Raw genomic sequence first — 24,117 nt, 5'->3', positions numbered from 1 at the left:
TTTAGGGCATGATCACGTTCCTGAGCCGCACCAAGAATTTGTTGGAAATAGTAATCCACCGCATCCGCAATTTCATCTTGTCCAGTGAGCATTTGGCCATTGTCATGTAGGGTCATGATAGCATTACACCTCCTCTGATGATTGGCATGTTGGTGAAAAAATTGTGTACCCGCGTCTCCTTCCCGCAGCCACAGCAAGCAAGATCTCTGGCGAGCTATGGACTGCTCCAGCGAGCACAGCCCCAGCAGTTTGCGCTTCAACAATCGTCTTAGAGCAAGTTCACTTTCCGTCAGCGCCCGGGACCCTAGCGCAACATCCAGGCGCAAAATGAGCTCGAGGGCCAAGGCGATTTGGATCTTCACATTCCCTATCCATTTTTCACTCCAGCTTTGCAAAAAAATTGTCGTGGCCCTCAGCTTGTTGTCCAAGACCACATACGGGTTACCGATCGAGGGGACGGAAGCCCAGGCGGCCGCCACCACTTCCTGGAAACCATTCGCCTTGGCCCAAAAAGCCTCGAAACGAAACCTCCTCCCGGCCCGATAATCAGCGTTGAGATCCAGCAGCAATGGGCAGTGGTCATACACAGCCGTTCCCAGGGCTGAGAGGAAACTAGCTGGATATAGGTACTCCCAGTCCGTTGTGGAAAAGACGTTGTCAATCTTTTCAAGGGTGGCATTGCCACGCTCATTAGACCATGTATATCGCCTACCATTTAGGTACATCTCCTTGAGTTCCAGTAGGTTGAGCTTAGCCCGAAAACGCGCCATCATACGCCGATTTAAGGAACCATTGTCCTTATCCTCCGGGTTGGTTAACAGATTGAAGTCACCAACCACTGCCCAAGGGCCAGTGATGAGCTCCCGTATATCAACCAACTCCTGCATGAAATCCACTTTTTGCGCATCAGAATTAGGTCAGTAGACACCAGTTAGCCACCAATGTGATGATGATGATCCCACAGGCTTGACAGTTGCGCTAACACTAATGTTAATGTGAAGGCCCAAATTTGTGCTTTACTGAATATCATGATAGAAGCGCTCAATGATAAGTATTTGGGATTGTCGTCTAAAGTGCAGATTGATAAAACAGACTGTTTTCAATACTTGATTGATCATGTCATGCAGAGGGTGAATGGTTGGATAAAGAGGCAATTATCATTGGGCGGTAAAGAAATCCTTCTCAAGTCAGTTGCACAGGCTATACCATCATATGAAATGTCAGTCTTTAAAATTCCTAAAGAAGTTTGTAAAGGAATATCCGACTCGATGTCACACCATTGGTGGGCGGGATAGTGACAACCAAAAGAGAATGCATTGGATGGCATGGTGGAAATTGTTTCATGCTATGGTTAGATTTATCTTACTTTTCTCTTGTATCCGTGAATGCTTGCGGGAAGGGGTAAGCATAAGTAGGTTGATTGTTCAAGTAAGAACAACACCTTAGCCCCGGTCCACCCACATAACAACTTATCAAAGTAGTGAATGCGAGTCAATGAATTGTGATGAAAGCAACTAGAAGAAATTCATGTGTGTCCTCGACAATATTTTGATCACTATAAGAAGTACTTCCAGCTTGTCCTTTGCAATAAAAAGGATTGGGCCACCTTGCTGCACCTTGTTACTTGCTATAATTTTTTCTATCAAACTATTGATACGTATAAGTTATGAAGTATTCATGTTGTTATTTTATCATTCTTGGGTGTTTTACAATCATTTTATAGCAACTTTATATCATTTTCTGGGACTAACCTATTGACCCAGTGCCCAGTGCCAGTTGCTGTTTTTTGCTTGTTTTTTACATCGCAGGAAATCAATATCAAACGGAGTCCAAACACCGCGAAACTTTACGGAGATTTTTTTGGACCAGAAGGAACCCAATGGGCCAGAGTTGCACCTGGGGGGTGCCCCAAGGGGGGCACAACCCACCAGGGCGCGCCCAGGTGGGTTGTGCCCACCTCGGTTGCCTCCTGTACCCCTTCTTTGCACTATAAATTCCCAAATATTTCGAAACCCCTCGGGGTTAACCTAGATCAAAAGTTCCGCCGCCGTAGGGCTCCGTAGTCACCGAAAACCAATCTAGACCCGTTCCAGCACCCTGCCGGAGGGCGGAATCATCTCCAGTGGCCATCTTCATCATCCCGGCGGCCACCACGATGAGGAGGGAGTAGTCCACCCCCGGGGCTGAGGATTTGTACCAGTAGCTATGTGTTTAATCTCTCTCTCTCTCTCTCTCTCTCGTGATCTATATCATGGGATTTGTTAATATAGTCGGATCATATGATGTTTCTCTCCTCTATACTCTTGTTGTGATGAATTGAATCTTTACCCTTTGAAGTTTTGTCATGTCGGATTGAATATTCAGAGATGAGAACACATGATATATGTCTTGCGGTATGAATAATTGAGGTGACAATTGGGGTATCTTATTGATTCACTTGATATATGTTATGGCATTCAAGTCGCGGATTCTCGCGGTGATATTGGGGTAATATATGCATAGGGGTTGATGCACGTCTTTCTCCGACAGAAACTTGGGGGTCTCTTTATAGTTCTTTGTGTGGATTGAGTATTATGAATATGAATATGCTTTGGTGTTACTCTAGTACGAACTCTAGGATAGATTGAACGAAAATAATAGCTTTGTGTTATTTTAGTATAAACTCTTGAATAGATCGATCAGAAAGAATAGCTCTGAGGTGGCTTCGCACCCTACAAACAATTCCTACCTTTTGTTCTCCGCTAATAGGAACTTGGGAGTGATTCTTTGCTGTACTTTGAGGGATAATCATATGATCCAACCATTGTTAGCATTGTTGAGAGATTGCACTAGCGAAAGTACGGACCCTAGGCCTTGTTTTTAAGCATTGAAATACCGTTTTTGTGCATGTTTACTATTTGCTACCTTGCTGTTTTTATTTATTCAGATTATAAATATATATATTTCTATCATCCGTATTACACTTTTATCACCATCTCTTCGCCAAACTAGTGCACCTATACAATTTGTCATTGTATTGGGTGTGTTGGGGACACAAGAGATTTCTTGTAGTTGGTTGCAGGGTCGTTTGAGAGAGACCATCTTCATCCTACACCTCTCACGGATTGATAAACCTTAGGTCATCCACTTGAGGGAAAATTGCTACTGTCCTACAGAACTCTGCGCTTGGAGGCCCAACACGTGTCTACAAGAATAAAGTTGCGTAGTAGGCATCAACTATCAGTCACAACTACTTTACAGCACTTGCAGTGAATACACTGTTGAAAACTGCTTATCGATTCCTTCTGGTCCTCGTTGGGTGCGACACTCTTACTTATCGAAGGACTATGATTGATCTCCTATACTTTTGGATCATCATATGACAATTCTCCATGCTATAGCATGGCAATTCCCCTATTGTGGATGGCAAATCATGAACATTTGTGGCAAACTTTTCCCTTGTTGTAAGATGGTAACTTTTTTTGCAATGTATGAATCTCTGTTACAGATGGCAATTTACTCTGATGTAACATGGCCAATTCACAATTCTTTCTGTTGGCATGGCAATTTGTTCTTTTCAACATGACAAATTTTGTGTAATAGCATGGAAAATATGTCTGCTATAGGATGGCAATCCCTTAGTGTATCAGAGTGAATTGCAGGGTGTCGACTCTTTTCACTTGGGTGGCGGTATCGTCGGCTTGATTGGTGCACAACATTGGGGTTGGCATGTGTGCTTGTTGCAAATGTATTGTTTTTCGGATAGCTTTGTTTCTAAACTGGTCAATTCAATTCTTCTTAACATAAATGCAGATTTGCTGCCGATTTCCTAAAAAAACACGCGCACAACTATTCTACTCATTTGTCCTTCCTTTAGACCAACTCTAGCATAATCTCCATCCATAAAATTCAGGGGGCTGTCGAGGCACTAGGCAAACTCAAAGGCGTCATATCTTAGCCTATATTTTTGTCTTGTCTTCATTCAAACACTTCGATTACATTCAAAATTAAACATTTCACAACATTTTTAAAGCAATCATGCAAATAATTTTTAACAAGTTGCATGAAGAAGGCATTTAACAGACATGTACAAATCACATGGCTCCAGCTTCAGACTGTGGACTATCCCCTCCTCGTGTATGCATCGTTCCCTTCTCCGACAGCGTGTGCACTGTCCCTTGCTCCTGTGTGGGCACCTTTCCCTCCTCTAGCATTTGCGATCCTAGAACATTTGATCAACGCTCGTGTGTCCTCCCAAAATGATCTCACCACTGGATCCATGGTATTTCAACATCACAGTGGGTACCCGCAACTCGCGAACCCGATGGGTAAAAACCTTATTAAGGTAAGGGTTTGGAAAAAATAAATGTCCATGGGTTTATAAATAGGAAAAAATGTACGCATCATCAGGTAAGCTGGGTACGGGTAGGGGAAGACAATACCCATACCCTCGTACCTGCATACCCATATACTAATTCCTTCTAACAGGTAGGTCCCATGCGCCACTCACTAAAGAAGAAAAATCTAGCCGCTTTACCCTAGGCTAAGCTGCTAGCCTTGACCCTAAAAGTGAATGATCTTGTTTATATGTGTTGATCTTGTTTTGTCACTCATGATTATGTATCTACTTTTGTTGATCTTATTATATAGTCTCCTTCATTTGACCATTTCGAAGTAGGGGTTGTAGAAGTATCTTCAATAAAAGAAAAATAGAAAAAATGCGTCCCTCTTTTCCGTCTTGTAAATGGAAAAAAGAAGAAAGAACATATGTGAATGTTTCTCTAACAAAATCACTTATAGGCTGCTCATTCATGAATGTAATTGGACATTATTTAGTGCCATCAAATCGTGATATGTGTGTGTGCGCGTGCGCGCTGAAATGCTAAAATGTGGCATATATGTGCTGAAATGTTGAACTATACATGTTGAAATGTTGTGTATATATGCAGAAATGCTGAAAAATACATGATGAAGTGTGAAATGGGTAAGGTGGCCGAGATGTGCATTTTTACCCACGGGTACTACCCACACCCGGCAAGATACGAGTATGGGAACAGTTTGAAACCCGAGGTGTTGGTAAGAGTACGTTTTTGGGCAAAAAATATTGAGACAAGTATGGGTTTGGGCCACCATTACATGCACATGAACCGGCGGGTGCCATGTTAAATGGTATTCAGATCAAACACAATGAACTGGATCTTCTTGGCTATCTGATCTTGTGCCAGCTGTTGCTCTTCAATTTGGAGCCTATGCATCTCCATCTCTTCCTTTCGTCCTGTGCTCCTATATAACATGTCATCTTGCCCTCTTCTCTTGTTGCTTCTTCTCTTCCATCTCTAACTTTTCTTTCTTCCTCTTCTTCATGTACTCATTTCTTGACCTCATCAACTCGATGATCTTTTTTCCATCGCCTTCACCTCTCCTTGTCTCTTGAGCATCTGCTTCGCTCCCTTCCTCCCGTCAGGCCAACCCATGCTAGACGCGGGCTGGAGCGAGACTTGTAGCCACCTTTCCTCTCCACTACCCTCGTACATTTGTGGAGATGAATTGCTCCACTTACCATATATTGGAGGAGCCGCCAGATTTTTCGATTTCCACTTTTCATTATCTTCCAACACATTCAACAATGTTGGAGGCCAAACGATTTCCCTTTGAATTGGCCATTTTCGATACCTTTCTTAGGCTATGTTATCTTAAAACATAAAAATGCTCACATTGATGAAAATGCTCAAAGGGTTGCAAATGTAGCGATAAAAACAACAAGATTGCTTACATATTAGTCAATGGTGACACCGCTAGGAGGAGTGTACTACACTTGGTACAAACAACCGGCCCAATGGTTGCAAATCTCTTGAATCTTACCCCATCGGTTTGTGAGAGATTTAAGGGTATTGTTCGTTTGATACCCAAGGTGATGTTTGAAATTTTTCTCGATACACTTTCAATCCTTTGCATTTGTTTGATCTTTACATGTGCCTACATCAAGAGTGATGTCTTGCCATCCCCTTACAAGAGCAACATCATCTTCTGCGGTGTAGTTTGATGAAATGCTTTCTTCCTCGATTAACTGGAGTGTTGGAATTGATTGATTCCATATCTTTGTCGTTCGCATCCAATTGTTCAAAATGTGACCATGATGCACCATCTAGATCGAAATCATTAGTCCCGATGGAATCACCCATCATACTATGGTGAAATGATTTGTCGTTGTTCACTGATCTCCCCAAATTCACAAAATCATCGCTAAACACAAACATTGCACATGTGTAAACATTTTTGCATTCAATCGAGCCATTGCAAATAGAAGACAAAGGAGTTTTTTTTACATCCTCAACATTTCTCCTCCCGTGATTAAACTGAGAAATTGCCCAAGTTTCACCCGCCACCGGGACCAAGGAAGAAGGGGCACGAGCAGGGCCTGGCCCCGTCTTCTTCCTCAGTTTTTTTCCCTGCGAAGGGAGGCCGATGCGTATGGTGACGGCATAGGGTTTGTCACCTATGCGGTTGAGTCACTCTCGGCGGCGTGAACAATGTGTTCGCCTGGACAATGGCGGGGTGCCGTCAGGACCTGCAAAGGAGCAACGGGTGTTGAAGTCACGGGATCTGCCTCCAAACCAACAAAATGGGACATGGGGGTCGAGGTGCAGTCCATGGAATTGTCGGCGTGGACCGTGGACGGCCGTAAGCGGTCAGAGGCGGCGCTACGGCAAATCAGCTTAGGCGCCGATGCGGGCGCGGGAGGGGGCAATGTCGTCCTACCAAACCATTTTTGGGATAGAGTGCGATCTAGATATCCCCGTAGCCTCCAAATACAAAGGCTCGTCCGCTCAGTTCAAAATGACCTCAAGAATTATGACGTTCAAGCGTAATGCCAGACTAGCCTTTTCGGCCAAAATAGTCGAACGAGAGGTATTATTATGGAGATCGGTCACTTCTGGTAAGTGTGCTGGAGACCTAGAGTTGCTCTTATCCCTGAACAGGATGGTTCTTCTGCAGGTCATACCTTCGTCTGCAAGCATATCATTTTCCCTTCGCCATACCGTCCGAACGTGCCGAGTACTATTGTTTTTCTCCAGCTTATAGGATCGGAACGAGGCGGACGGCTTTCTCTCGATCGTGCGTTGTTTCTGACAAGTGGTCTCAGCGCTCTCGAAACTCTTTGGATTTAGGATCAGTTTTTTGTATGGCTTTTTTGGACTTCTAAAATAAGTTGCCTTCCTACCCAGCTTGTTTTACAAGCCCAACCGAAATTATATTTTTAGAAGTCTACTACTCAAGTCTTAACTAGTAGGCTTCTAAAAAATAATCTTGCTTGGCCTCCTAAAATAAGCTAGATAGAGGACAGTTTATTCTAGCTTATTCTAGTCTAGATATGCGCCAGCAGCACTGCCCACGGGTACGTACCACCAATCTAGCGGGCTGGTGAGTTGCTTCTCAAGGGCGGTCAACAACATGATCGTCCGGGGCGAGGTTTCGATTTGATTAGTGCTACTAGTTGCCTCAAAAAAAAAGATTAGTGCTACTAGTGGCGAGTACGTTCTACTAGTAAAGCTAGCCTACTGTTTTTTTTTTATTTTTTTGCAAATAGCTAGCCTATTGAATTTAGGTGCGGAATAACACGATGTATCGGGGAGGTTTCGACCTACTCCACTTGATAGTACCACGACGAGCGTTAGGTGGCGAGTGGTACGTAGGTAACGTAATTAGCTATGCCCACTTGGTCACCAATGCAAAAAAAAAAAAGCAAGGAAGAAAAAGACGATACGGATTTTTGGGACATGGTGCCACGCGATGCTGAAATCTCGGCCGCCCGCTTGTGCTTTGAGATTACTAATTAATATAGGACATTTTCCAATACGATCACAACTACTCAATAATACATTGGAATACGCAGCAGTGAGTGGGCCATGACACTTTAAATCCGTATGCACTTTGTCTGGTAGTTGGGTTTTGGCACTCTGTCAGATGTGTTGAATTAATCCCTGCTGAGTACTTGATGGCATGCATAGCATTTACAAGTCTTTATGCAGCCAGTACGAGTTAATGGGGGTGGCTTGTGCAGGGCATGTATTTTAGATATGCTTCATGCATGTGGGTGTATGAAGGACATTGTTGAATCTTATCATCGGATTGGCTGGGTATAGAGCAAATTTATTTACACGGGATTACTTGACGTGTGAGCTATGATTCAGCCACATTGTAAAAAAACTCCCATGGGAGGAGCTGGAGAATCGATGTAGGACATTGATGAAGACATGAATAACACTATGACATGAACATAAAATGTTGTTGTTGTAGGAGCTGATGGATATAAAAAGTTGGCACGACAGAGAAGATCTGAGAGAAAGAGAGGGTGAGGAATATGGATTGCTCTTAGACAGTCATTGAGTGACACATAACTACCAAAGCTGAGAGAGAGAGATGAACTACTGTAGCTACAATTCCACATCTCCATTTTTTTTGAAAAGAAACTCTAAATCTCCATGTATGAGTTCTAGCTAGCCATGCCCTGAACGAAGAGCAAAAACAAGAGAAGCAAGATGAGTGCGAGAGGAGCTGTAGAATGAACAAGGGATGGGGAGAAAATACATGCAATGGTGCAGGTTGTGGTTAATGTACGCTGCAAATAACTGAAAGAACTCCTCTAATCAATAATGTGGGATCAGTGTGGTCATCAATGGGGCTTTAACTGCACTTGTGCAGATCCGTGGGCCATACTCATCTATTATCCATGGAATACGACCAATATATGTTTTGGCAATGTAAATACAACATGAATCACGGAAAATGAATGGTGTGGATACCATCCTCGCGTGGCACCATGTCCACTCGTGATTTATCAGGATATATAGCCTCTATAAACGAAGTCGATGCCAGGGTGAATAGCACATGCTCTGCCCATCATCAACCAAGCCTTCCATTCCATTGCTACTTCTCCAAACACCAGCAAGCTAATTAACCACCGACCGAGCATGGCGCAGCTCGTCATGACGGGCACCCTCCTGCCCAAGCTGGCCAGCCTGCTCACGGAGGAGCGCGGCCTTCACAGGGCCGCCAGGGGCGAGATCATGTTCCTCAAAGTCGAGATGGAGAGCATGCAGGCGGCCCTCGTCAAGGTATCGCTGGCGCCGATCGACAAGCCACCCGACGTCCAACTTAAGCTCTGGGCCAAGGAAGTGCAGGACCTGTCCCGCGATCTCGAGGACAGCGTCGACAGGTTCATGGTGCGTATGTGGACCGATGGGCTGGACAAGTCTCACATCTTCATGGGCTTCATCCACAGGAGACTCAACCTGTTGACGACGGCCAAGATCCGCCACAAGATAGTCAATGATATCAGAGACATCAAGAGCCGTGCCAAGGAGGTCGGTAGACGGCGTGATGCATGCAAGGTCGACATCCTTCCCGCTAGGCCAGCTTCCATGACCACTGATAGCCTTCGCCAGTTAGCCTTGTACAGAAAGGCCACGGAGCTCATTGGCACCGAAGAGAAGAGCAATGAGCTAGTGAAGATGCTGAGAGTGGGTGATGAGGTGTCGGCGAAACAACTCAAGATGGTCTCTATTGTTGGCTTTGGAGGGTTGGGCAAGACAACTCTTGCAAATGCGGCGTTTCAGAAGCTTAAAGCGGAGTTCGATTGTGGAGCTTTTGTCTCCGTGTCTTCTACTCCTAATATCGAGAAGATCTTCAAGAACTTACTCCATCAACTTGACAACAAATGGTATCAAAACATTAATGAATCGATGTGGGGAGAAACAGAACTCATTGCTGAAATAAGAGAATTCCTTCGGAACAAGAGGTATATGTTTTTCATCCTCCTAGGGTTTTGATATGTTGACTGTGAGTTCTTAATTATTAGCTCCTTATATTGATGTTTGTGGTTAAAGTGTAAGCCAGTATTGTCTTACAACTACTCGTGGACATGTTCCCTAGTAAGGCTGGATTTAAAGAAATCAAATACAGTAGGTAGTATAGGTAATTAAGACTAATGTCATATATGTAGTCGTGATTCTACATATGGTTCCTATCATTGACTTGTATACAGACGCAATATTATTTGTAGAGAGGTGCTAACCGATGTGAGCCTAATAACTACTGTTTTGAAACTTTGTATGTGCTAATAGCATATACATTGGTTACCTGTGACAAAAACTATGACTATGTAATTATATAAATACGTACTTCTTTTTTGCTAAACCATTAGTATTGATTATCCAATTGTATTATATTGTTCTATGAGTATTGCTAAGCTAATTTCTTTTGACTTCATCCTTTTCCTACCCCTTTGATCCTCTTAAACATTTAGAATATCGTACCTTTAACTCCAAATCAAGTGACCCTTCTACACTAAAACCTTGTAGAATTATAATATGGAAATACCATAACAGATTGAATTTCTAGTTTGTGCTTAATAAATATTTTAGGAAATTAATATTCCCAAAAAAATGTGAAATCCTTCAAACAGAAATCTTGTATGCATAAGTTATAATATTGTCGTGATTTTTAAATATTAGGGACGAGTGTCACTCAAGTCTATGCTAAAAATTGAAGACATGTGTTTTTTGTTTCCCAACGTATATAACATCATTCATTTTTATTTGTTCCCAATATGTTGTGATGTTTTGTGAAATTCTAGCAGGTGAGTCTTAGATTCATCAAGATGGAAAAAGTGGTTTGGTAGGGTAAATGTAGAATAATGAACTACTAGAATGTAAAAGAATAAATTATAATTTAGAACGAGTTATCTATAGCACTTTGGGAACGAAACTAAGGGTTTAAACTAGTCAGTTGGAGCAAGGCTCTTATTGCGTGCCTTGTCAGCCCAACACCTATCCGCTGCACACCCAAACTTAATACCTTATACTCTGAGACCACATAACATTGATATTTTTCTCTTCCCCGATGAAGGCCACCAAACCAACTTTTTTCATTCGTATAGGTGGTACCATCACCAAGTACTTATTATACACTTGTTTGTTCCCTTGTCAATTATATGTTTGATTGAAATTTCTTAATGGTACTCAAATAATTAGAACATATAAAAATGCATCTACTAATATATATGATCATCTGGTATTTCCCCATAGGTACATCATTGTTATTGACGACATATGGGATAAATCTGTCTGGAAAAATATTAGATGTGCTTTGATTGAGAATGAATGTGGAAGTAGAGTAATCACAGCAACTCGCATTCTAGGTGTTGCCAAAGAAGATGGTGATGTTTATGAAATGAAACCTCTTTCTACCGCTGACTCAAAAATATTATTCCACCAAAGAATATTTGGAAAAGGAGAAAAATGCTCTCATAAACAGTTGGTCGAAGTATCAGAGAAAATTTTAATGAAATGTGGTGGAGTACCATTAGCTATCATTACAATATCTAGCTTGTTGGCGGAAAGAAATGACAGCGCACATTGGTCCAAGGTTTACCAATCTATGGGCACCGGGCTGGAAAATAATCCAGATGTGAATGACATGAGAAGGATATTATATGTTAGTTACTATTATCTGCCTCCTCATCTCAAGATTTGCTTGTTATTTTTAAGTTTGTATCCAGAGGATTGCAAATTTAAGAGAAAGTATTTAATTTGGAAGTGGGTGGGTGAAGGTTTTATTCAGCCAGAACAAGGAAAGAGCTTGTACGAAGTAGGAGAGGAATACTTCGACGAGCTTATTAACCAAAGCTTAATCCAGCCAGTAAGTAGTAAATGGGATTTGCATTCTGCTTTTTCGGCTGGCTCAAAAAAGAAGGCAAGTTATTGCCGTTTACATGACATGGTTCTTGATCTCATCACTTGTTTGTCGCGTGAAGAAAATTTTATGACAACATTAGGTGGTCAACAGTATGAGTCTGTACCAGGAAAGATCCGTCGACTATCCCTCCATACCAGCAAGCAAGAGGATGCCAAGGTGCTCTCTACAATGAATATGTCCCATGTCAGGTCACTTACGGTGTTCAGGAAATCATTTTCTCTGTTGCCAACACTTTCAAGCTTTTTCTTAAGTGCACTGGATTTAACCAACTGTAAGCAGGTGGATGATCGGCACTTTATGCTTATATGCAATATGTTTCACCTAAGGTACTTGTGGCTATTTGGAACCTACATCACAGAGATCCCAAGAGAGATTGCAAATCTCCGGCTTTTGCAGGTACTCGACATAGGTGATACTGAAATAGAGGAGCTGCCATCAACTTTTGAACAACTGTGCCAGCTGGTCTATCTGCGTGTTAATACTTGGATAAGAGTACCATATGGATCCGAGAATCTGAAACCTCTACAAGAGTTGAAGTCGGTGATTGTCATGTCCCCATCTGTCCTGCTTGATCTGTCCGGGCTGGCCGAGTTGAGGTGCCTTGATATGAAAGTCATTTAATGGGACAAGAGTTTTGAGGAGCCCTTCCGCCAGTGTCTGTCCAAGCTCATCAACCTCCAAACCTTGAAATTGAGTGGTTGCGATATTGCCCGGAGTCTGGATGTGGAACTTTATTGTTGTCGGGGCCTCAACAGCTTCAGCGCGTCATAGCAGAGGATAATATGGCCTCTTCAGTGCCAAGATGGATGTCCTCGCTCTCCTCTCTGTCGCACCTTGTGATCTCCTTGTACACACTGGGGGAGGAAGACCTTCATGTCCTAGGTTGCATACCATCCCTCCGTCATCTCGACATGAGTGTGTTCGGAGCCACACGTCGGCAGAGACAAGGATGGCCCGTCATCGATGCTGTTAGCTACCCATTCAGGTGTCTAACAGAGTTGAGATATGCTCACAATGCGGAGGTGGTTTTTGCATCTGGAGCCATGCCGAAGCTCCGGATCCTGGAGCTGCATATCGGAGCGCGGGATACCATGCATCAGTCTGGCTATTTTGACTTGGGCTTGGAGAACCTCTGTTCGCTTCAGCAGGTAATTATCGATCTGGAATGTTACCAGGCTCAGCCGGAGGAGATGGAGGCCAGGGAGGCTGCATTCCGTAAAGCGGTCCAGATGAATCCCAACAACCCCACACTCAACTTGAATAAGGTACTGCCTCCGGTCCTTTTTACTCTGTATATAAAAATTGTCTGAAGTCAAACTTTACAAAGTTTGATCATATTTATATAAAAAAAATATCAACATCTACCATGATAAAGTTATACAACATGAAACTTTAAGTCATGACGCATCTATTAGTATTGATTTCACATTGTGAATGTTGGTATTTTTTTCTATAAAGTTGGTCAAACTTTACGAGGCTTGACTTCAGACAAATCTAATATGCAAACTAAAAAGGACCGGAGGGAGTAAATAACTCGATCTAGTACTACTGCTGATCTAATTCTTGAAGCATGTATAGCTACCTGCTACTCCTTCTGTAAATAAATATAAAAGATCATTAAAATAGTGATTTAAAATGTCTTATATTTTTCTATAGAAGGAGTACGTCCTCACTAACTAATTCTCTAACTAATTACCTACTTGCTTTGAAATGTGACACAATTATCACAAATATGTCGTGGATTGAACGATGCTGCTAGTATTTCTGTAGTACTACCATTTAGCTATACCAGCTCACCCGATTGACTACTGATCCTTCAAACATCTTGTCTTTTTTTTTACTCAGTGGTAATGTCCCTTTCCATAGCGCCGGCGATTCATTCCAAGCTACAACTATTACTGAGGCGTGCAATTTGGGATTTGGCATCACAAACTGGTGCAGTACGTTTGAACCTTCGAACTTTGAAGTTCAAAGGGTCGTGCCGATGGTCATGCGAAGCCAGGTGATGGCGGTCCATTGCTGCTCATGGAAGCGTAGTGCTGGTTACCTCCTTTGGTGTGATTTGTGTCATGCTTTGTTTGTAATAAGTAGTTATCTTGAAGTGTTATCCACTGCTAGCAGGTTTTTGCCCCGTAGGGGATGTTTCAAATTCGAGCATCTCCAGCGGGTTTCCTGCTAGTGCACCAACTGGATAGCTTGGTATGATTCTGCTTCAATTTCATATCAACTTTTTCCACGGATATCTTTCGGATTTAGTTTGCAAGCGGTAACAAACATCTGAATAGCTTATAGAAGCAAGCAACCGTCAATTTGTTCCCAACACTGGATCCTATTCTAACGATGCTAGCAGGCGATGTCAAGCTAGCTAGCATTCATACTTCATGCTTCTCTGTTCCTTGGATTCAGAGTTTTCTATGTGGTCTTCTTATTTTGGAAAATGCTCCGTCAGACGAACAACCATGTTTCCACCTAAGAGCATCTCCAGCAGTTTCCATATAAATCATCTCCGAGAAAGGGTTCATCTCCAATAGAGGGTTACCGAGCTGCAGCAAGATGGTACAGGCGGCGAGGCAGGAACGGAAGTTTCCGATTGGCTCCTGCCACGGCTTGCAGAATCATCGAGGGAGATACAACTCCCCTTGTTTCTTTTTTTGACCTCTGCAAGGTAAGTTGGGAACTTGGGATACTCCCTCTGTGAGAGGTCTTGCCTGTACTCTGAGAGCCGTGGCCAGGCATTGAAGAGATTGCATTGAATCAAAGTTCAAAATAAACGCTGTATAGTACTAGTTTGCTAAAGACTTGCCGAGGGTTTAAAAATTCATTAAACAAGGACAGGCTTTAAAGTTCGAGTATGAAGATATCTACACCGGCTGGCCAATACCGTTCTATAAGAATGAGAAGATGAACAAAGAAAAAACAAGTATGCTGACCTCCAAACATACTTTGGCTAATGCCATAAGTGTATGCCAAACCACGCAGCTCTAGGATCAAAGATCAGAAATCCCATAGATAACATATACCTTCAACAAAATTGTGTTTCAAGGAAAACTATCTGTAAAGTACACAGCAAGGTCGAAAATGGTGTCAACAAGATGTGCAGCCACGAGACTAGTTCAAACACCTCTGCTCTCTCATCTATCCAGGTTACTTGTGAAGGGCTACCCTCGATTTGTCTCATTCTAGATCCTGAAATGTCTAGCTAGGCCCATCAACCTCGAATCTATTTGTTTTTCTTGGCCTTGTCCTTTGCAAACGCGGTACCCTGCAAGGCAGAACAGAATGGTGTCATATCAATAAGCTTCGGCACCAGACTCAGCTGAATAAAGATATATTGGTGGAGGTCGAATGATACCTCCAGCCACTCGTCCATGTTGGCGTCAGTTGTTCCAGTTCCGAGTTCCACCTTGGGGCCTTTCTTTGTTTTCTACATCACATAAACAAGTATAGAATAAATACACAACACTGAGATGAGTGCTAAATAACAATTATGCATCTCAAAGCATGCGATCCTGCTATATCAGCTACAGGGTCTTAGGGACTCCTAAACAGTCACCAGGAAGTAGCCTGGATTAGCTGTTCAGATGATTCCACAATGGATATCTCATATTTCCAGAAGAAAATGAAAAAAAAAACCTAATGGCACTACAGAAACATAGCGGGGGAATGCAAATGAACAATCTCAAGAGTTCAGCATAGCATATCACTGTCAAATAGAGGATTACCTTCGAGAGCTGTTGCACTTGACCATAAGCCCACAATCCTAGGAGACCAAGAAGTGCAATTCCAAGGGTAATAAGGAACACAGATTCAACACTCAGTAACCCTCCGACCTCAACAACCTCAATGGTGCCATTGTAGAATACGTTCTGGTAAGGGTGCTGATCAATCTCGTACACAATGTAACCAACAAGATCATATGCTCCAGGCTGCAAGGGGACAAGCATCAGACCTTCCAGAAGTAAGAAATGAGCATCTTCTCTTTTTATGAGAGGCATCTTCAGTCTTTAGTTGTTCCAAAGGTAAAGAAAATAGTAAGCTTGAGAATTGAAACCTGCAAGAATTTGCTCACGGCAAATGTATAGGGAAAGGTTGCTTGCACAGAGACAGGAACTGACGCGTTGTAGAAACTCTGCAAGAAAGAAGACATGAAATCTTCAACATTGTAGAATTGGTCTGACTGTTTAAAAACATGCTTGGCTCAGTAAAGTATAAACACATGGCGATCACTTTATGTCCACTCACTCAACTAATGCCATGTTAATAGTTTCAGAAATGAGATTGCCAAATCATAGTAGGATTCAAACATTTCTAGAACCCTTGCTACCCTGCACCTTGCCCACATGTTGACCAGTAGCTCCTTCCACTTCACACACCCTACACCTACTCCACTAGGGGTCACACCCATCCAATCCAGGGCTATAATTATTTCTCAGACTTCTGAAGGTAAAAACAAGTTCTCGAGCAATCAGAATTAAGTAAATGATGACTGAGTAGGACAGTTAAGATGGTCCATAATTGACAAATGAGAGTTTCAGTTACTTCAGCTAGCATAGAACATAACTCAGCAAGCAACAAAATCATATGTTTCCTCACCTGAACTGTAAGGTTTTGTCCATACATTTTGTGATCATAAGGAAGATGCAGGGTTGAATGGACAGCAACAACATTCAAAGTTGATTCACCTGTAAACACAATATACAAGTGTGAGCCCGGTCAACAGGAACTAGCATGGAAATGAAATATTCAGTGCAGAAAATTGTGTTTCTATCAAAAATATGCAGTTTACGTAAGAGTGGCTTTGTAGAAACATACAAGCAAGAATGACAGAGAACTGAAGTACTGAACTACTCAAACAATCTCATACATTGCATACCAACCAAATGTAGATGAATTTGCAGTAAGTTGACATAAAGCAAAAAACAACTGGCAGCACACATGTGCATAAAAGAAAGAGAACTTCCACTGAGTAGTCCCAAGCACACCACAATCCAAGCCTAGTAGTGAATGTAGGTGCTAGAGAAAATAACCGTAAGTTGGAGAAAACAGCATTAGTTACCCTCATTTTGCAGGCCAACCAAAAGCTCAGTTTCTTCACCTGCTGGTACAACTGCAACCAAATAAAAAGATGGGACATATTATTGATTACTGAACTCAAGAAAGATGGGATACAAATTTTCAACATAAATGGTTGCTCTAGAAGTAATTCATATTTTAGTATGTAAATAGTAAATACATACCAAACTCTACTTATATTCATGGAATCTTTTCAGCTCAATAAAAGTAACAAGTTTATGATCTTCTGAAAGTAAAATGAGTGGCAAACATACATGGTCATATCATATTTAATATCAAGACACATAATTCCAGTTGCTTAGAGATGGTGATATAATTCTTATGACTGATCATGAAAGAAGAGGCTTCACAAAATTGCACAATAGAACTTACTTTTCCCAGCGTTTTTGGGGAAGACGCAAACAGTCTCCACACCAGGAGCAGGGCTTAAAGGCTCTTCACTGGAAACCGGAGTATCATCACCCACATATCCTAGATCAGCCCCATCAACAACTTCTAGCATAGCAGCATCTTCCTCAGACTGAGCTCTAGCAACTGTAGGAACAGAATTAACATATCAATCAGTCTAGATGAAACATGAAAGGAAAATGACTTGGGAGCATCCATGCTTGGTAAAAACAGAACACCACGTGAGAGCACTCAAGCTACTAAGTTCGATCTCCTATTCAAAAAAGAGTAAAATAAATTGCAAATTCAAACTGCTTGCTGGGACCAATTAATTTGTCCGTCAACAACGGCCGCCAACATAGCTACGACATTTCACTATGGTAAAAATTAGAACCGAGAAACCATCATATCAATCTACCGCTGAATTGCTAACCATACAGTATAGAGAACACGGAACATTTCAGAAAATGCTACTAAATTCCCACGAAGATTCACTGCCGCAGCATGCAACCACAGATAGAGCATAGCACACATGCGCGCTCAAAATAGCGTCCTCGTTCAAATTTCGCCCCAAACCCCGCACCAACCAAACTGGTCTCGAGTCTCAGCCGGCCGCACCCAAGAGCTCACTCCGCCGCACCGCACCTACGCCGCGCGCTACACCCCGGCGAGCGGACCGATCTAGCCCGCCCGCCCGCTCCAAATACCAGCCAGCTCCGGCGCATCCCCAACCCCATCAGAGCCCGATCGGCTCCAACGTTAGCTCCAGATCGGCGCGCAGCCGGCGGATCTAGCGCCGCCCCGCCGCGGAATTCCCGAGAGTACCAGACAGAGGAGCGGATCTGGGCGGCGGAGACCGAGAGGGGAACGAACGGGGACGCGCGGTTACCTTGGGCGAAGGGGGAGGCGGCGAGGAGGAAGGCGAGGAGGATGGCGGAGAGCCAAACCCTAACCGCCATGGCCGGCTCAGTCAGATCGGATCAGGATGGAGGGAGGAGGTGGTGCTGCTGCTGGTCTCGGTCGCGTGGGTTTTTCCGGGGGGGTGGACGTGGTGTATCTACTAGTAGGAGGAGCAGAGAGAGGGAGTTGCTGCCCACGCCACGAGGTCCACGGCCTGTAGTGACATGGCAGCCGGTGGCGTCATACCTTGCCGCGTTGGATTTTCCATTTCTTTTTTCCTCGGGTTTGTTGCTTTGGTTTGGCACATTCAATTCGGTGTCAGGGGGGTCGTGATCCGCGCTGTGGACCCTCTGGCAGGTGGGGCCCGCTAGGTCCATCGTACACATTTTTTCCTATGCAAATACTCCCTTCCTTTTTATTGCTCTGTATATTAACTTTGTTCTAACCCAAATGCTATTATGTTTGGCTAAATTTATAAAAATACTACAAAATTCAATTATTATAATAATTGTATATGATGTGAAATATATTTAATGATGAATTTAATGGCACTAATTTAGTAGCATAAATGCTATTAAATAGATGAAACAGATGAGTACAAAAACATTTGTTATTGTTAATGATGTATACTCCCTCCGTTCCAAAATAGATGACTCAATTTTGTACTAAACTAACTTTAGTATAAAATTGAGTCATCTATTTTGAAACGGAGGGAGTAGCAAACAATTTCTACATTATCAACATTAAGCTAATAAAATTTATAACAAAAAGTGTGAAAACAGCTCAAATGTTTTGTCATATATGGATGTCATCTGTGCATCACACCTCGAGGGCCACACCAATCTTAAAGCACAAAGGAATGCTGGATTCAACCTTAACTCCAACCCAAGTGGTGAAACATTGCGTGGAGGCACAGCTACGGAAAGACGAGCTCAAGAGAGTTGAAGCGAACATGCACCAATCTATCTATATATGCAAAACATTTCGGTTATTTTTAACAGCACCAACAGTAAAAACAGCAGCTGAATTATACCGTTCAGGTCGGAAGGATGAATGGAGCTACGATCATACTCCCTCCGTCCCATAATAGACTTACGTCTTATATTATGGAACGGAGGGAATACATTTCTACGGGTTTCACTATCACAGATAACGGAACAGCAAAGTTCAAACAAAGCATCCCCAAAGTGCTGCGTCGTCTCTTATGGACTTAAGAAACCAACCGGACAAATGCGTCCAGCCTTTGCACTCGCTCAAGATACAACAACTGCCTTGTCAGGGTTGCGATTACGACACACCACGTCTAAGATAACAACACTTCACGATTTAGTTTCGCGACACGAATCACAGACCCCAAAACATTGCATCACCATCTGTTATTCGGGACATCCAGGGATATATGTATTTTCCGCTGCGGCGGCAATATAACTGTAAGTGACATCAGTTGGACAAGTGCAGGTTTCTTATCTGGTGTGTCTGTCTTCCACCAGTTTGGATGGTTCAAATCCATGAACATGCACTGCTCGCTCATCACCTGGAGCTGAACGAGTGGACGTCCTTCTTGTCGACCATAGCACGTAGCCTCAAGTTTTCCTCCATCGCCTTCTGGACCTCGACTTCTTTCTGTGCTTTCTCAGTCTCGAGCTGGTTAGTCCTTCTGGACCTCCGCTTCTTTCTGTGCAAAGGCAGACCAGCAGAAAATCAGACTTCTAGACTTACCCAAGTCTATCTGCATCTTGTTGACCAATAAATATCAAAAAACAGTTGGGACACGATCGAAGCATAAAACTGCTGCATTTAGGAGAGCGGTGCATTGAATTTGAATCTACTTGAAACATTTTATATGGCAACAGCCTCCCTCAGATGTCAAGTGATAGAACAGTATTAACTATTTTAACCGATGGTTGCAATATATATAGCCAACGTAACTCTAAAAAAGCACATACAAACCTCTACCCAGATCCCTCACAGACAATGAAGTGGGTGAAGAAACTGCTAACAAATGTGATACTGAGAGAAATCTAGGCATGACATTTAAGTGCTAATTATAACAGACCATATGGTTGTGTGCCCTAAAGTCCATAGAAAAGATAGGGCCCATTTAGTAAAAAATAAATTGGAATTGCCAACAGAAAATTAAATATATAGTACTAACACAGCATTAGCATCATATATACAACAACAACAACAAAGCCTTTAGTCCCAAACAAGTTGGGGATAGGCTAGAGCTGAAACCCATAAGTTCTCGAAACCAACTCATGGTAACTCTGCCTATGTTGTCTCAACATAGCCGGTCCCAAGCCCGGGTAAAGGAGGAGGGTTGTCATAGTCTTGGCGAGCCAACGTCAAAACTCAGCCACTCTTATGGAGATGAAACCCAGAAGAACATTAGCATCATATACTAAGACTATTTTTGTTTTGCATCTCAAAGATACTAATGCTGACCGTGTTACAAACTAGTTCGATGCATAGCTGATTGAATATATTGTTAAGATGGTAATCATGGTAATTACCAGTCTACCAAACTGATGCGTCAAAGTATCATAAGACAATAGAAGCACATCATAACATGCATGCCAGAATTTATGGAATGAATGGTTAGTGCTGCTGCTTTGTTCAAAATTGGGAGGTTGAAATGAACTATTTCTACTCTTCCTTCATCTGCCATTTTCTTATAAGGGTTTTGCAAGGAAAATGAACCTATCACAATACTAGAAACAACATGAGACAGGATGTAATTACTAGAAACAACATGAGACTTGTGAAAGTACCTGTCAAAAATCTTCTCCATTGTCTCAAATTGCTTCTCCGACGGAAGAAGATTTTCTCTGACATTAACGAGTGTGCTGGCATAAGTTCTGGGCGAGTCAAAGTCATTCTTCACACGATTAAGCTCCTGCTCATTTTCAGCAGTGCGCTGCCTCTGTCATGTGGTCTCCAGCACCATATCTTCAACCCTATGAGATTTCATCCAGCATACCATTTGTACCCACTGCAAATTTCTCCATCTCCTCGACTGTCACCGACATGGACTCAACCTGTGTGGTCTTCCTCCTGATCTCTTCCAACCTAATCCTCACATTCCTTTCTCGATAGCAGTTTCAGACTCAACCACAATCACTCTCTTCACAAGAGACTCTATGACGTCAGTCACCACACGGATGAACTTGAGAATGACTTCATCCACAGAACTGCAGTTTCCATGTGGCAGTTGTCCACACTTAGCATGGAGCCATCAGCCATGGGCGTGTCCAGCCCCTTAACTCCAATCATCAATCTCATTAATATTTCTGATCCCCTTCTTTTTTTATCTTGAAGCAAATATGTGTCACCTCCAATAATCAATTACATTACCACAACAAAGTTAGACCTGGGAAGTCCACAACTAAGTCATCATCACCTTGTGAGCTTACCAGGTCACACGAGGTGAACTATCTTAACATCTCATTTGTTGACTAACTGAGCAGCAAAATCATTGCTTCCAGTTTCTCTATAGGAAACCAGTGCTTTATGTAAAGACTTACTAAACTCGCTGTTTCTGTATGCAAGAAGACCACTTATCCTTCTCATGCCTTCTGACATTCCAGATATCCCATAACAAGTTGACAAATCGATGCAAGTAACAGTGTCCGGTTTTAGCCCTAAAGCATGCATCCGCATGAACAAACTGAAAGCTTTATCCACCTCTCCACAGGAAGCATACACCTTGAAGGCAACATTGTATGCACATGGATCAATTGTCAACTCAGGCTTTGAAAGTTGCTCACAGACATTTAATGCAGCAGCATGCATGCCGGCCATGGAAAACAAGAATGCAAGTATAGCATGCTTGGCAGAACTCCTGCCATCACTGTATGCTGATTCTAACTGCAAAACTTCCTCTGATGAAATATTAATTTTATTCACCACAGAAAATATCATCTGAAAGGTTGACGCATCTGGAAAGATGTTATCTTCCACCATTTTTTGCACCAGCTCTGCACATTCTCTCAAGTTGCCCTTGGCCACATAACATGCCATAACAGCATTATATGCAGCACAGTCAGATAGTAAGCCTGAATTATCTAATTCATGAGCAATCTTAATGGACTCGTTAAGCAAGCCCATGTTCTTGTAGAGAAACATCATGATAATGTATGAAACATCATCTTCCTGATTATTTCTCCTCAAATTGTCAAAGATTGCCTTAGCCTCAATGACCATCCCAAGTTTTGCATACAGGTTTAGCATGGTATTCGAGGCAATGATATCAGGGCCACCATCCATGTTCCTCATCCTTGTATACAAATCCTGCGCTTCCTTCCAGCAATTGATCTTGTTGTAGGCCTTGATAACCGAAGTTAAGACAATATGGTTTGGAGTGATTCCAGATTCTTCCATCAAGTTGCTATAATCCAGTGCCTTCTCCACTTGTCCTGTCTCCGCAAACATATTAATCAGCAAACCATAAACAACCACATTTGGTTCGACACCTGAGGCCTTCATTTCACTGTACAGATCTATAGCTTCAGATGCCAAGGAATTGCGAGAATAAGCTCTCATAACAGCAGAGTATGTCTCACACACCGGTTTAAATCCTGTGTCCTTCATTTTATGCAAGAGCTTCTTAGCTCTGTGTGGAAATCCACCGGCAGAAAACATCTGAATTAAGGAATTGTAAGTGCACTCATCTGGTGAGATGCCAGAGCCCTTCATGTTCTCAAGTAGAGAAATGACTCTATCATATTTTCCTGCCAAACCATAAGCCTTGACCATCACATTATATTCCACTATCTCCCTCTTGCCCCCAATCCCTCTATCACAGTGGAAAATATGCTCGGCTTCTTCCCAAAGATACCTATCTGCATACGCATCCATGATGGCAGCAAAATTCTTGGATGAGACCTCCTTGCCTCTGCAATGCATTTCAAAGAATGCATTTGCCTTATCAAGCAATCCCTGATCAATATACATCTTCATGACAACTGGTATGGACTGTTCATGGATGCTAGTGCCAGACTTGATAATTCCTTCTATCACATCTTCTGCTTCACGCACCAACTTCCTCTCACATAGCACCTGTAGCACAATCCTATAGCTCACAGCATCAGCACATAACCCGATCCTCCCAATTTGATGGTAGTACTTCAAAACTCCCTCCGCATCCCCCATTGACGCAAACAGCGTCATCATCACATTATATGTCCTAATATCTGGAGTGACCCCCCTGACGACCATGTTAGCTAGCAGCGCCTCTGCCTCCTTGACGCTGCCACGTGACCCAAATCCGTAGATCATTGTATTGAACGTACATACGTCTGGCATAACCTGATAAGCCAGCATGTCCACAAACATGTCCATCGCATCCTTGTGCCTCCCGGCCTTTCCATAAAGATCAATCATCGTGTTATAGGTTTCCACAAGCTTTGGCTTCCTAGGAACTTTCTGAATGCCCAATGCACCAGCAGAATCAAGTTTACCATGAAACACGTCGTCTATCAAGAATTGCATTGGTCCGTGCAAATCAACCGCTCTGTATCCAAGATGAAGAAATTCAACATCGAACCTGCCAATGCACCAGTTATTGAAAAGGACGAGTGCGTCCGTGTAGCGGCCACTGTTCTTGAGGATACGGACGAAGGTGTTCATGGATATCTCGTCGGGGGCAACACCCTGTGCGCGCATGTGCAGGAGAAGCAGGAGGGATTCCTGTGCCGAACCGGCCTTCGCGAGGGCATCGGCGAGGGCGGCGTAGGCTGGATTGGAGGGCCGGATGGCGTCGTCCCGGGACATCATGAGCCAGACGCGGCGGAGCTCGGACCACCGGCGCGCGCGGGCAAGGTGGCGGAGGAGCACGCTGTAGTGGACAGGGTTGGGCGCGTAGCCTGGGAGCGCGCGCACGCGGTCGAACAGGTCGTGGGCGCGGCGCCAGTGACGCTGCCGCGAGAGAAGGGCGGTCTGCTCGTGCGGAGACATGGCGGAGAGGGAGTCCTCGGACGGGTAGAGGGTGGCGGCGGTGGGGTTCCTGGAGACGGTGGAGGT

General features: G+C 43.2%; 2 protein-coding genes and 1 pseudogene across 2 annotated transcripts; 1 reads left to right on the top strand and 2 right to left on the bottom strand.

Annotated features, from left to right (window-relative positions):
• Positions 1-8,951: 8,951 nt before the first annotated feature.
• LOC119328984 lies at positions 8,952-13,800 on the top strand (annotated as a pseudogene).
• Positions 13,801-14,696: 896 nt separating this feature from the next.
• LOC119328773 (translocon-associated protein subunit alpha-like) lies at positions 14,697-18,246 on the bottom strand. Its single transcript, XM_037601748.1, has 8 exons — positions 18,086-18,246; positions 17,182-17,343; positions 16,793-16,843; positions 16,330-16,418; positions 15,788-15,865; positions 15,459-15,662; positions 15,089-15,160; positions 14,697-14,998 (listed from the first exon to the last, which is right to left on the bottom strand). The coding sequence occupies exons 1-8, from the start codon at positions 18,153-18,155 to the stop codon at positions 14,957-14,959; spliced, it is 768 nt and encodes a 255-aa protein (XP_037457645.1). The 5' UTR covers positions 18,156-18,246; the 3' UTR covers positions 14,697-14,956.
• A 630-nt stretch (positions 18,247-18,876) lies between these two features.
• LOC119333635 (pentatricopeptide repeat-containing protein At1g73710-like) lies at positions 18,877-24,117 on the bottom strand (the record flags this gene model as incomplete). The annotated part of the gene is made up of 2 exons (XM_037606472.1): positions 18,877-19,771; positions 20,868-24,117. A coding segment is annotated over one exon (2,577 nt), but the record flags the coding sequence as incomplete, so codon positions are not given.

Source organism: Triticum dicoccoides, chromosome 7A (assembly GCF_002162155.2).
Source record: "Triticum dicoccoides isolate Atlit2015 ecotype Zavitan chromosome 7A, WEW_v2.0, whole genome shotgun sequence".
NCBI lineage: Eukaryota > Viridiplantae > Streptophyta > Magnoliopsida > Poales > Poaceae > Triticum > Triticum dicoccoides.
The sequence above is the reverse complement of the archived record's forward strand: the minus strand, read 5'-3'. Positions and strand labels throughout refer to the sequence as shown.

What these genes read in the sequence shown, in the direction of transcription:
- LOC119328773 (XM_037601748.1), bottom strand. Translation starts at nt 18,155, where the DNA reads ATGGCGGTTAGGGTTTGGCTCTCCGCCATCCTCCTCGCCTTCCTCCTC. An exon ending in CCCCAAAAACGCTGGGAAAA is followed by an intron (nt 16,844 to 17,181) that starts GTAAGTTCTATT and finishes ATTTGGTTGCAG; the next exon opens with TTGTACCAGCAGGTGAAGAA. An exon ending in ACATGGACGAGTGGCTGGAG is followed by an intron (nt 14,999 to 15,088) that starts GTATCATTCGAC and finishes TCTGCCTTGCAG; the next exon opens with GGTACCGCGTTTGCAAAGGA.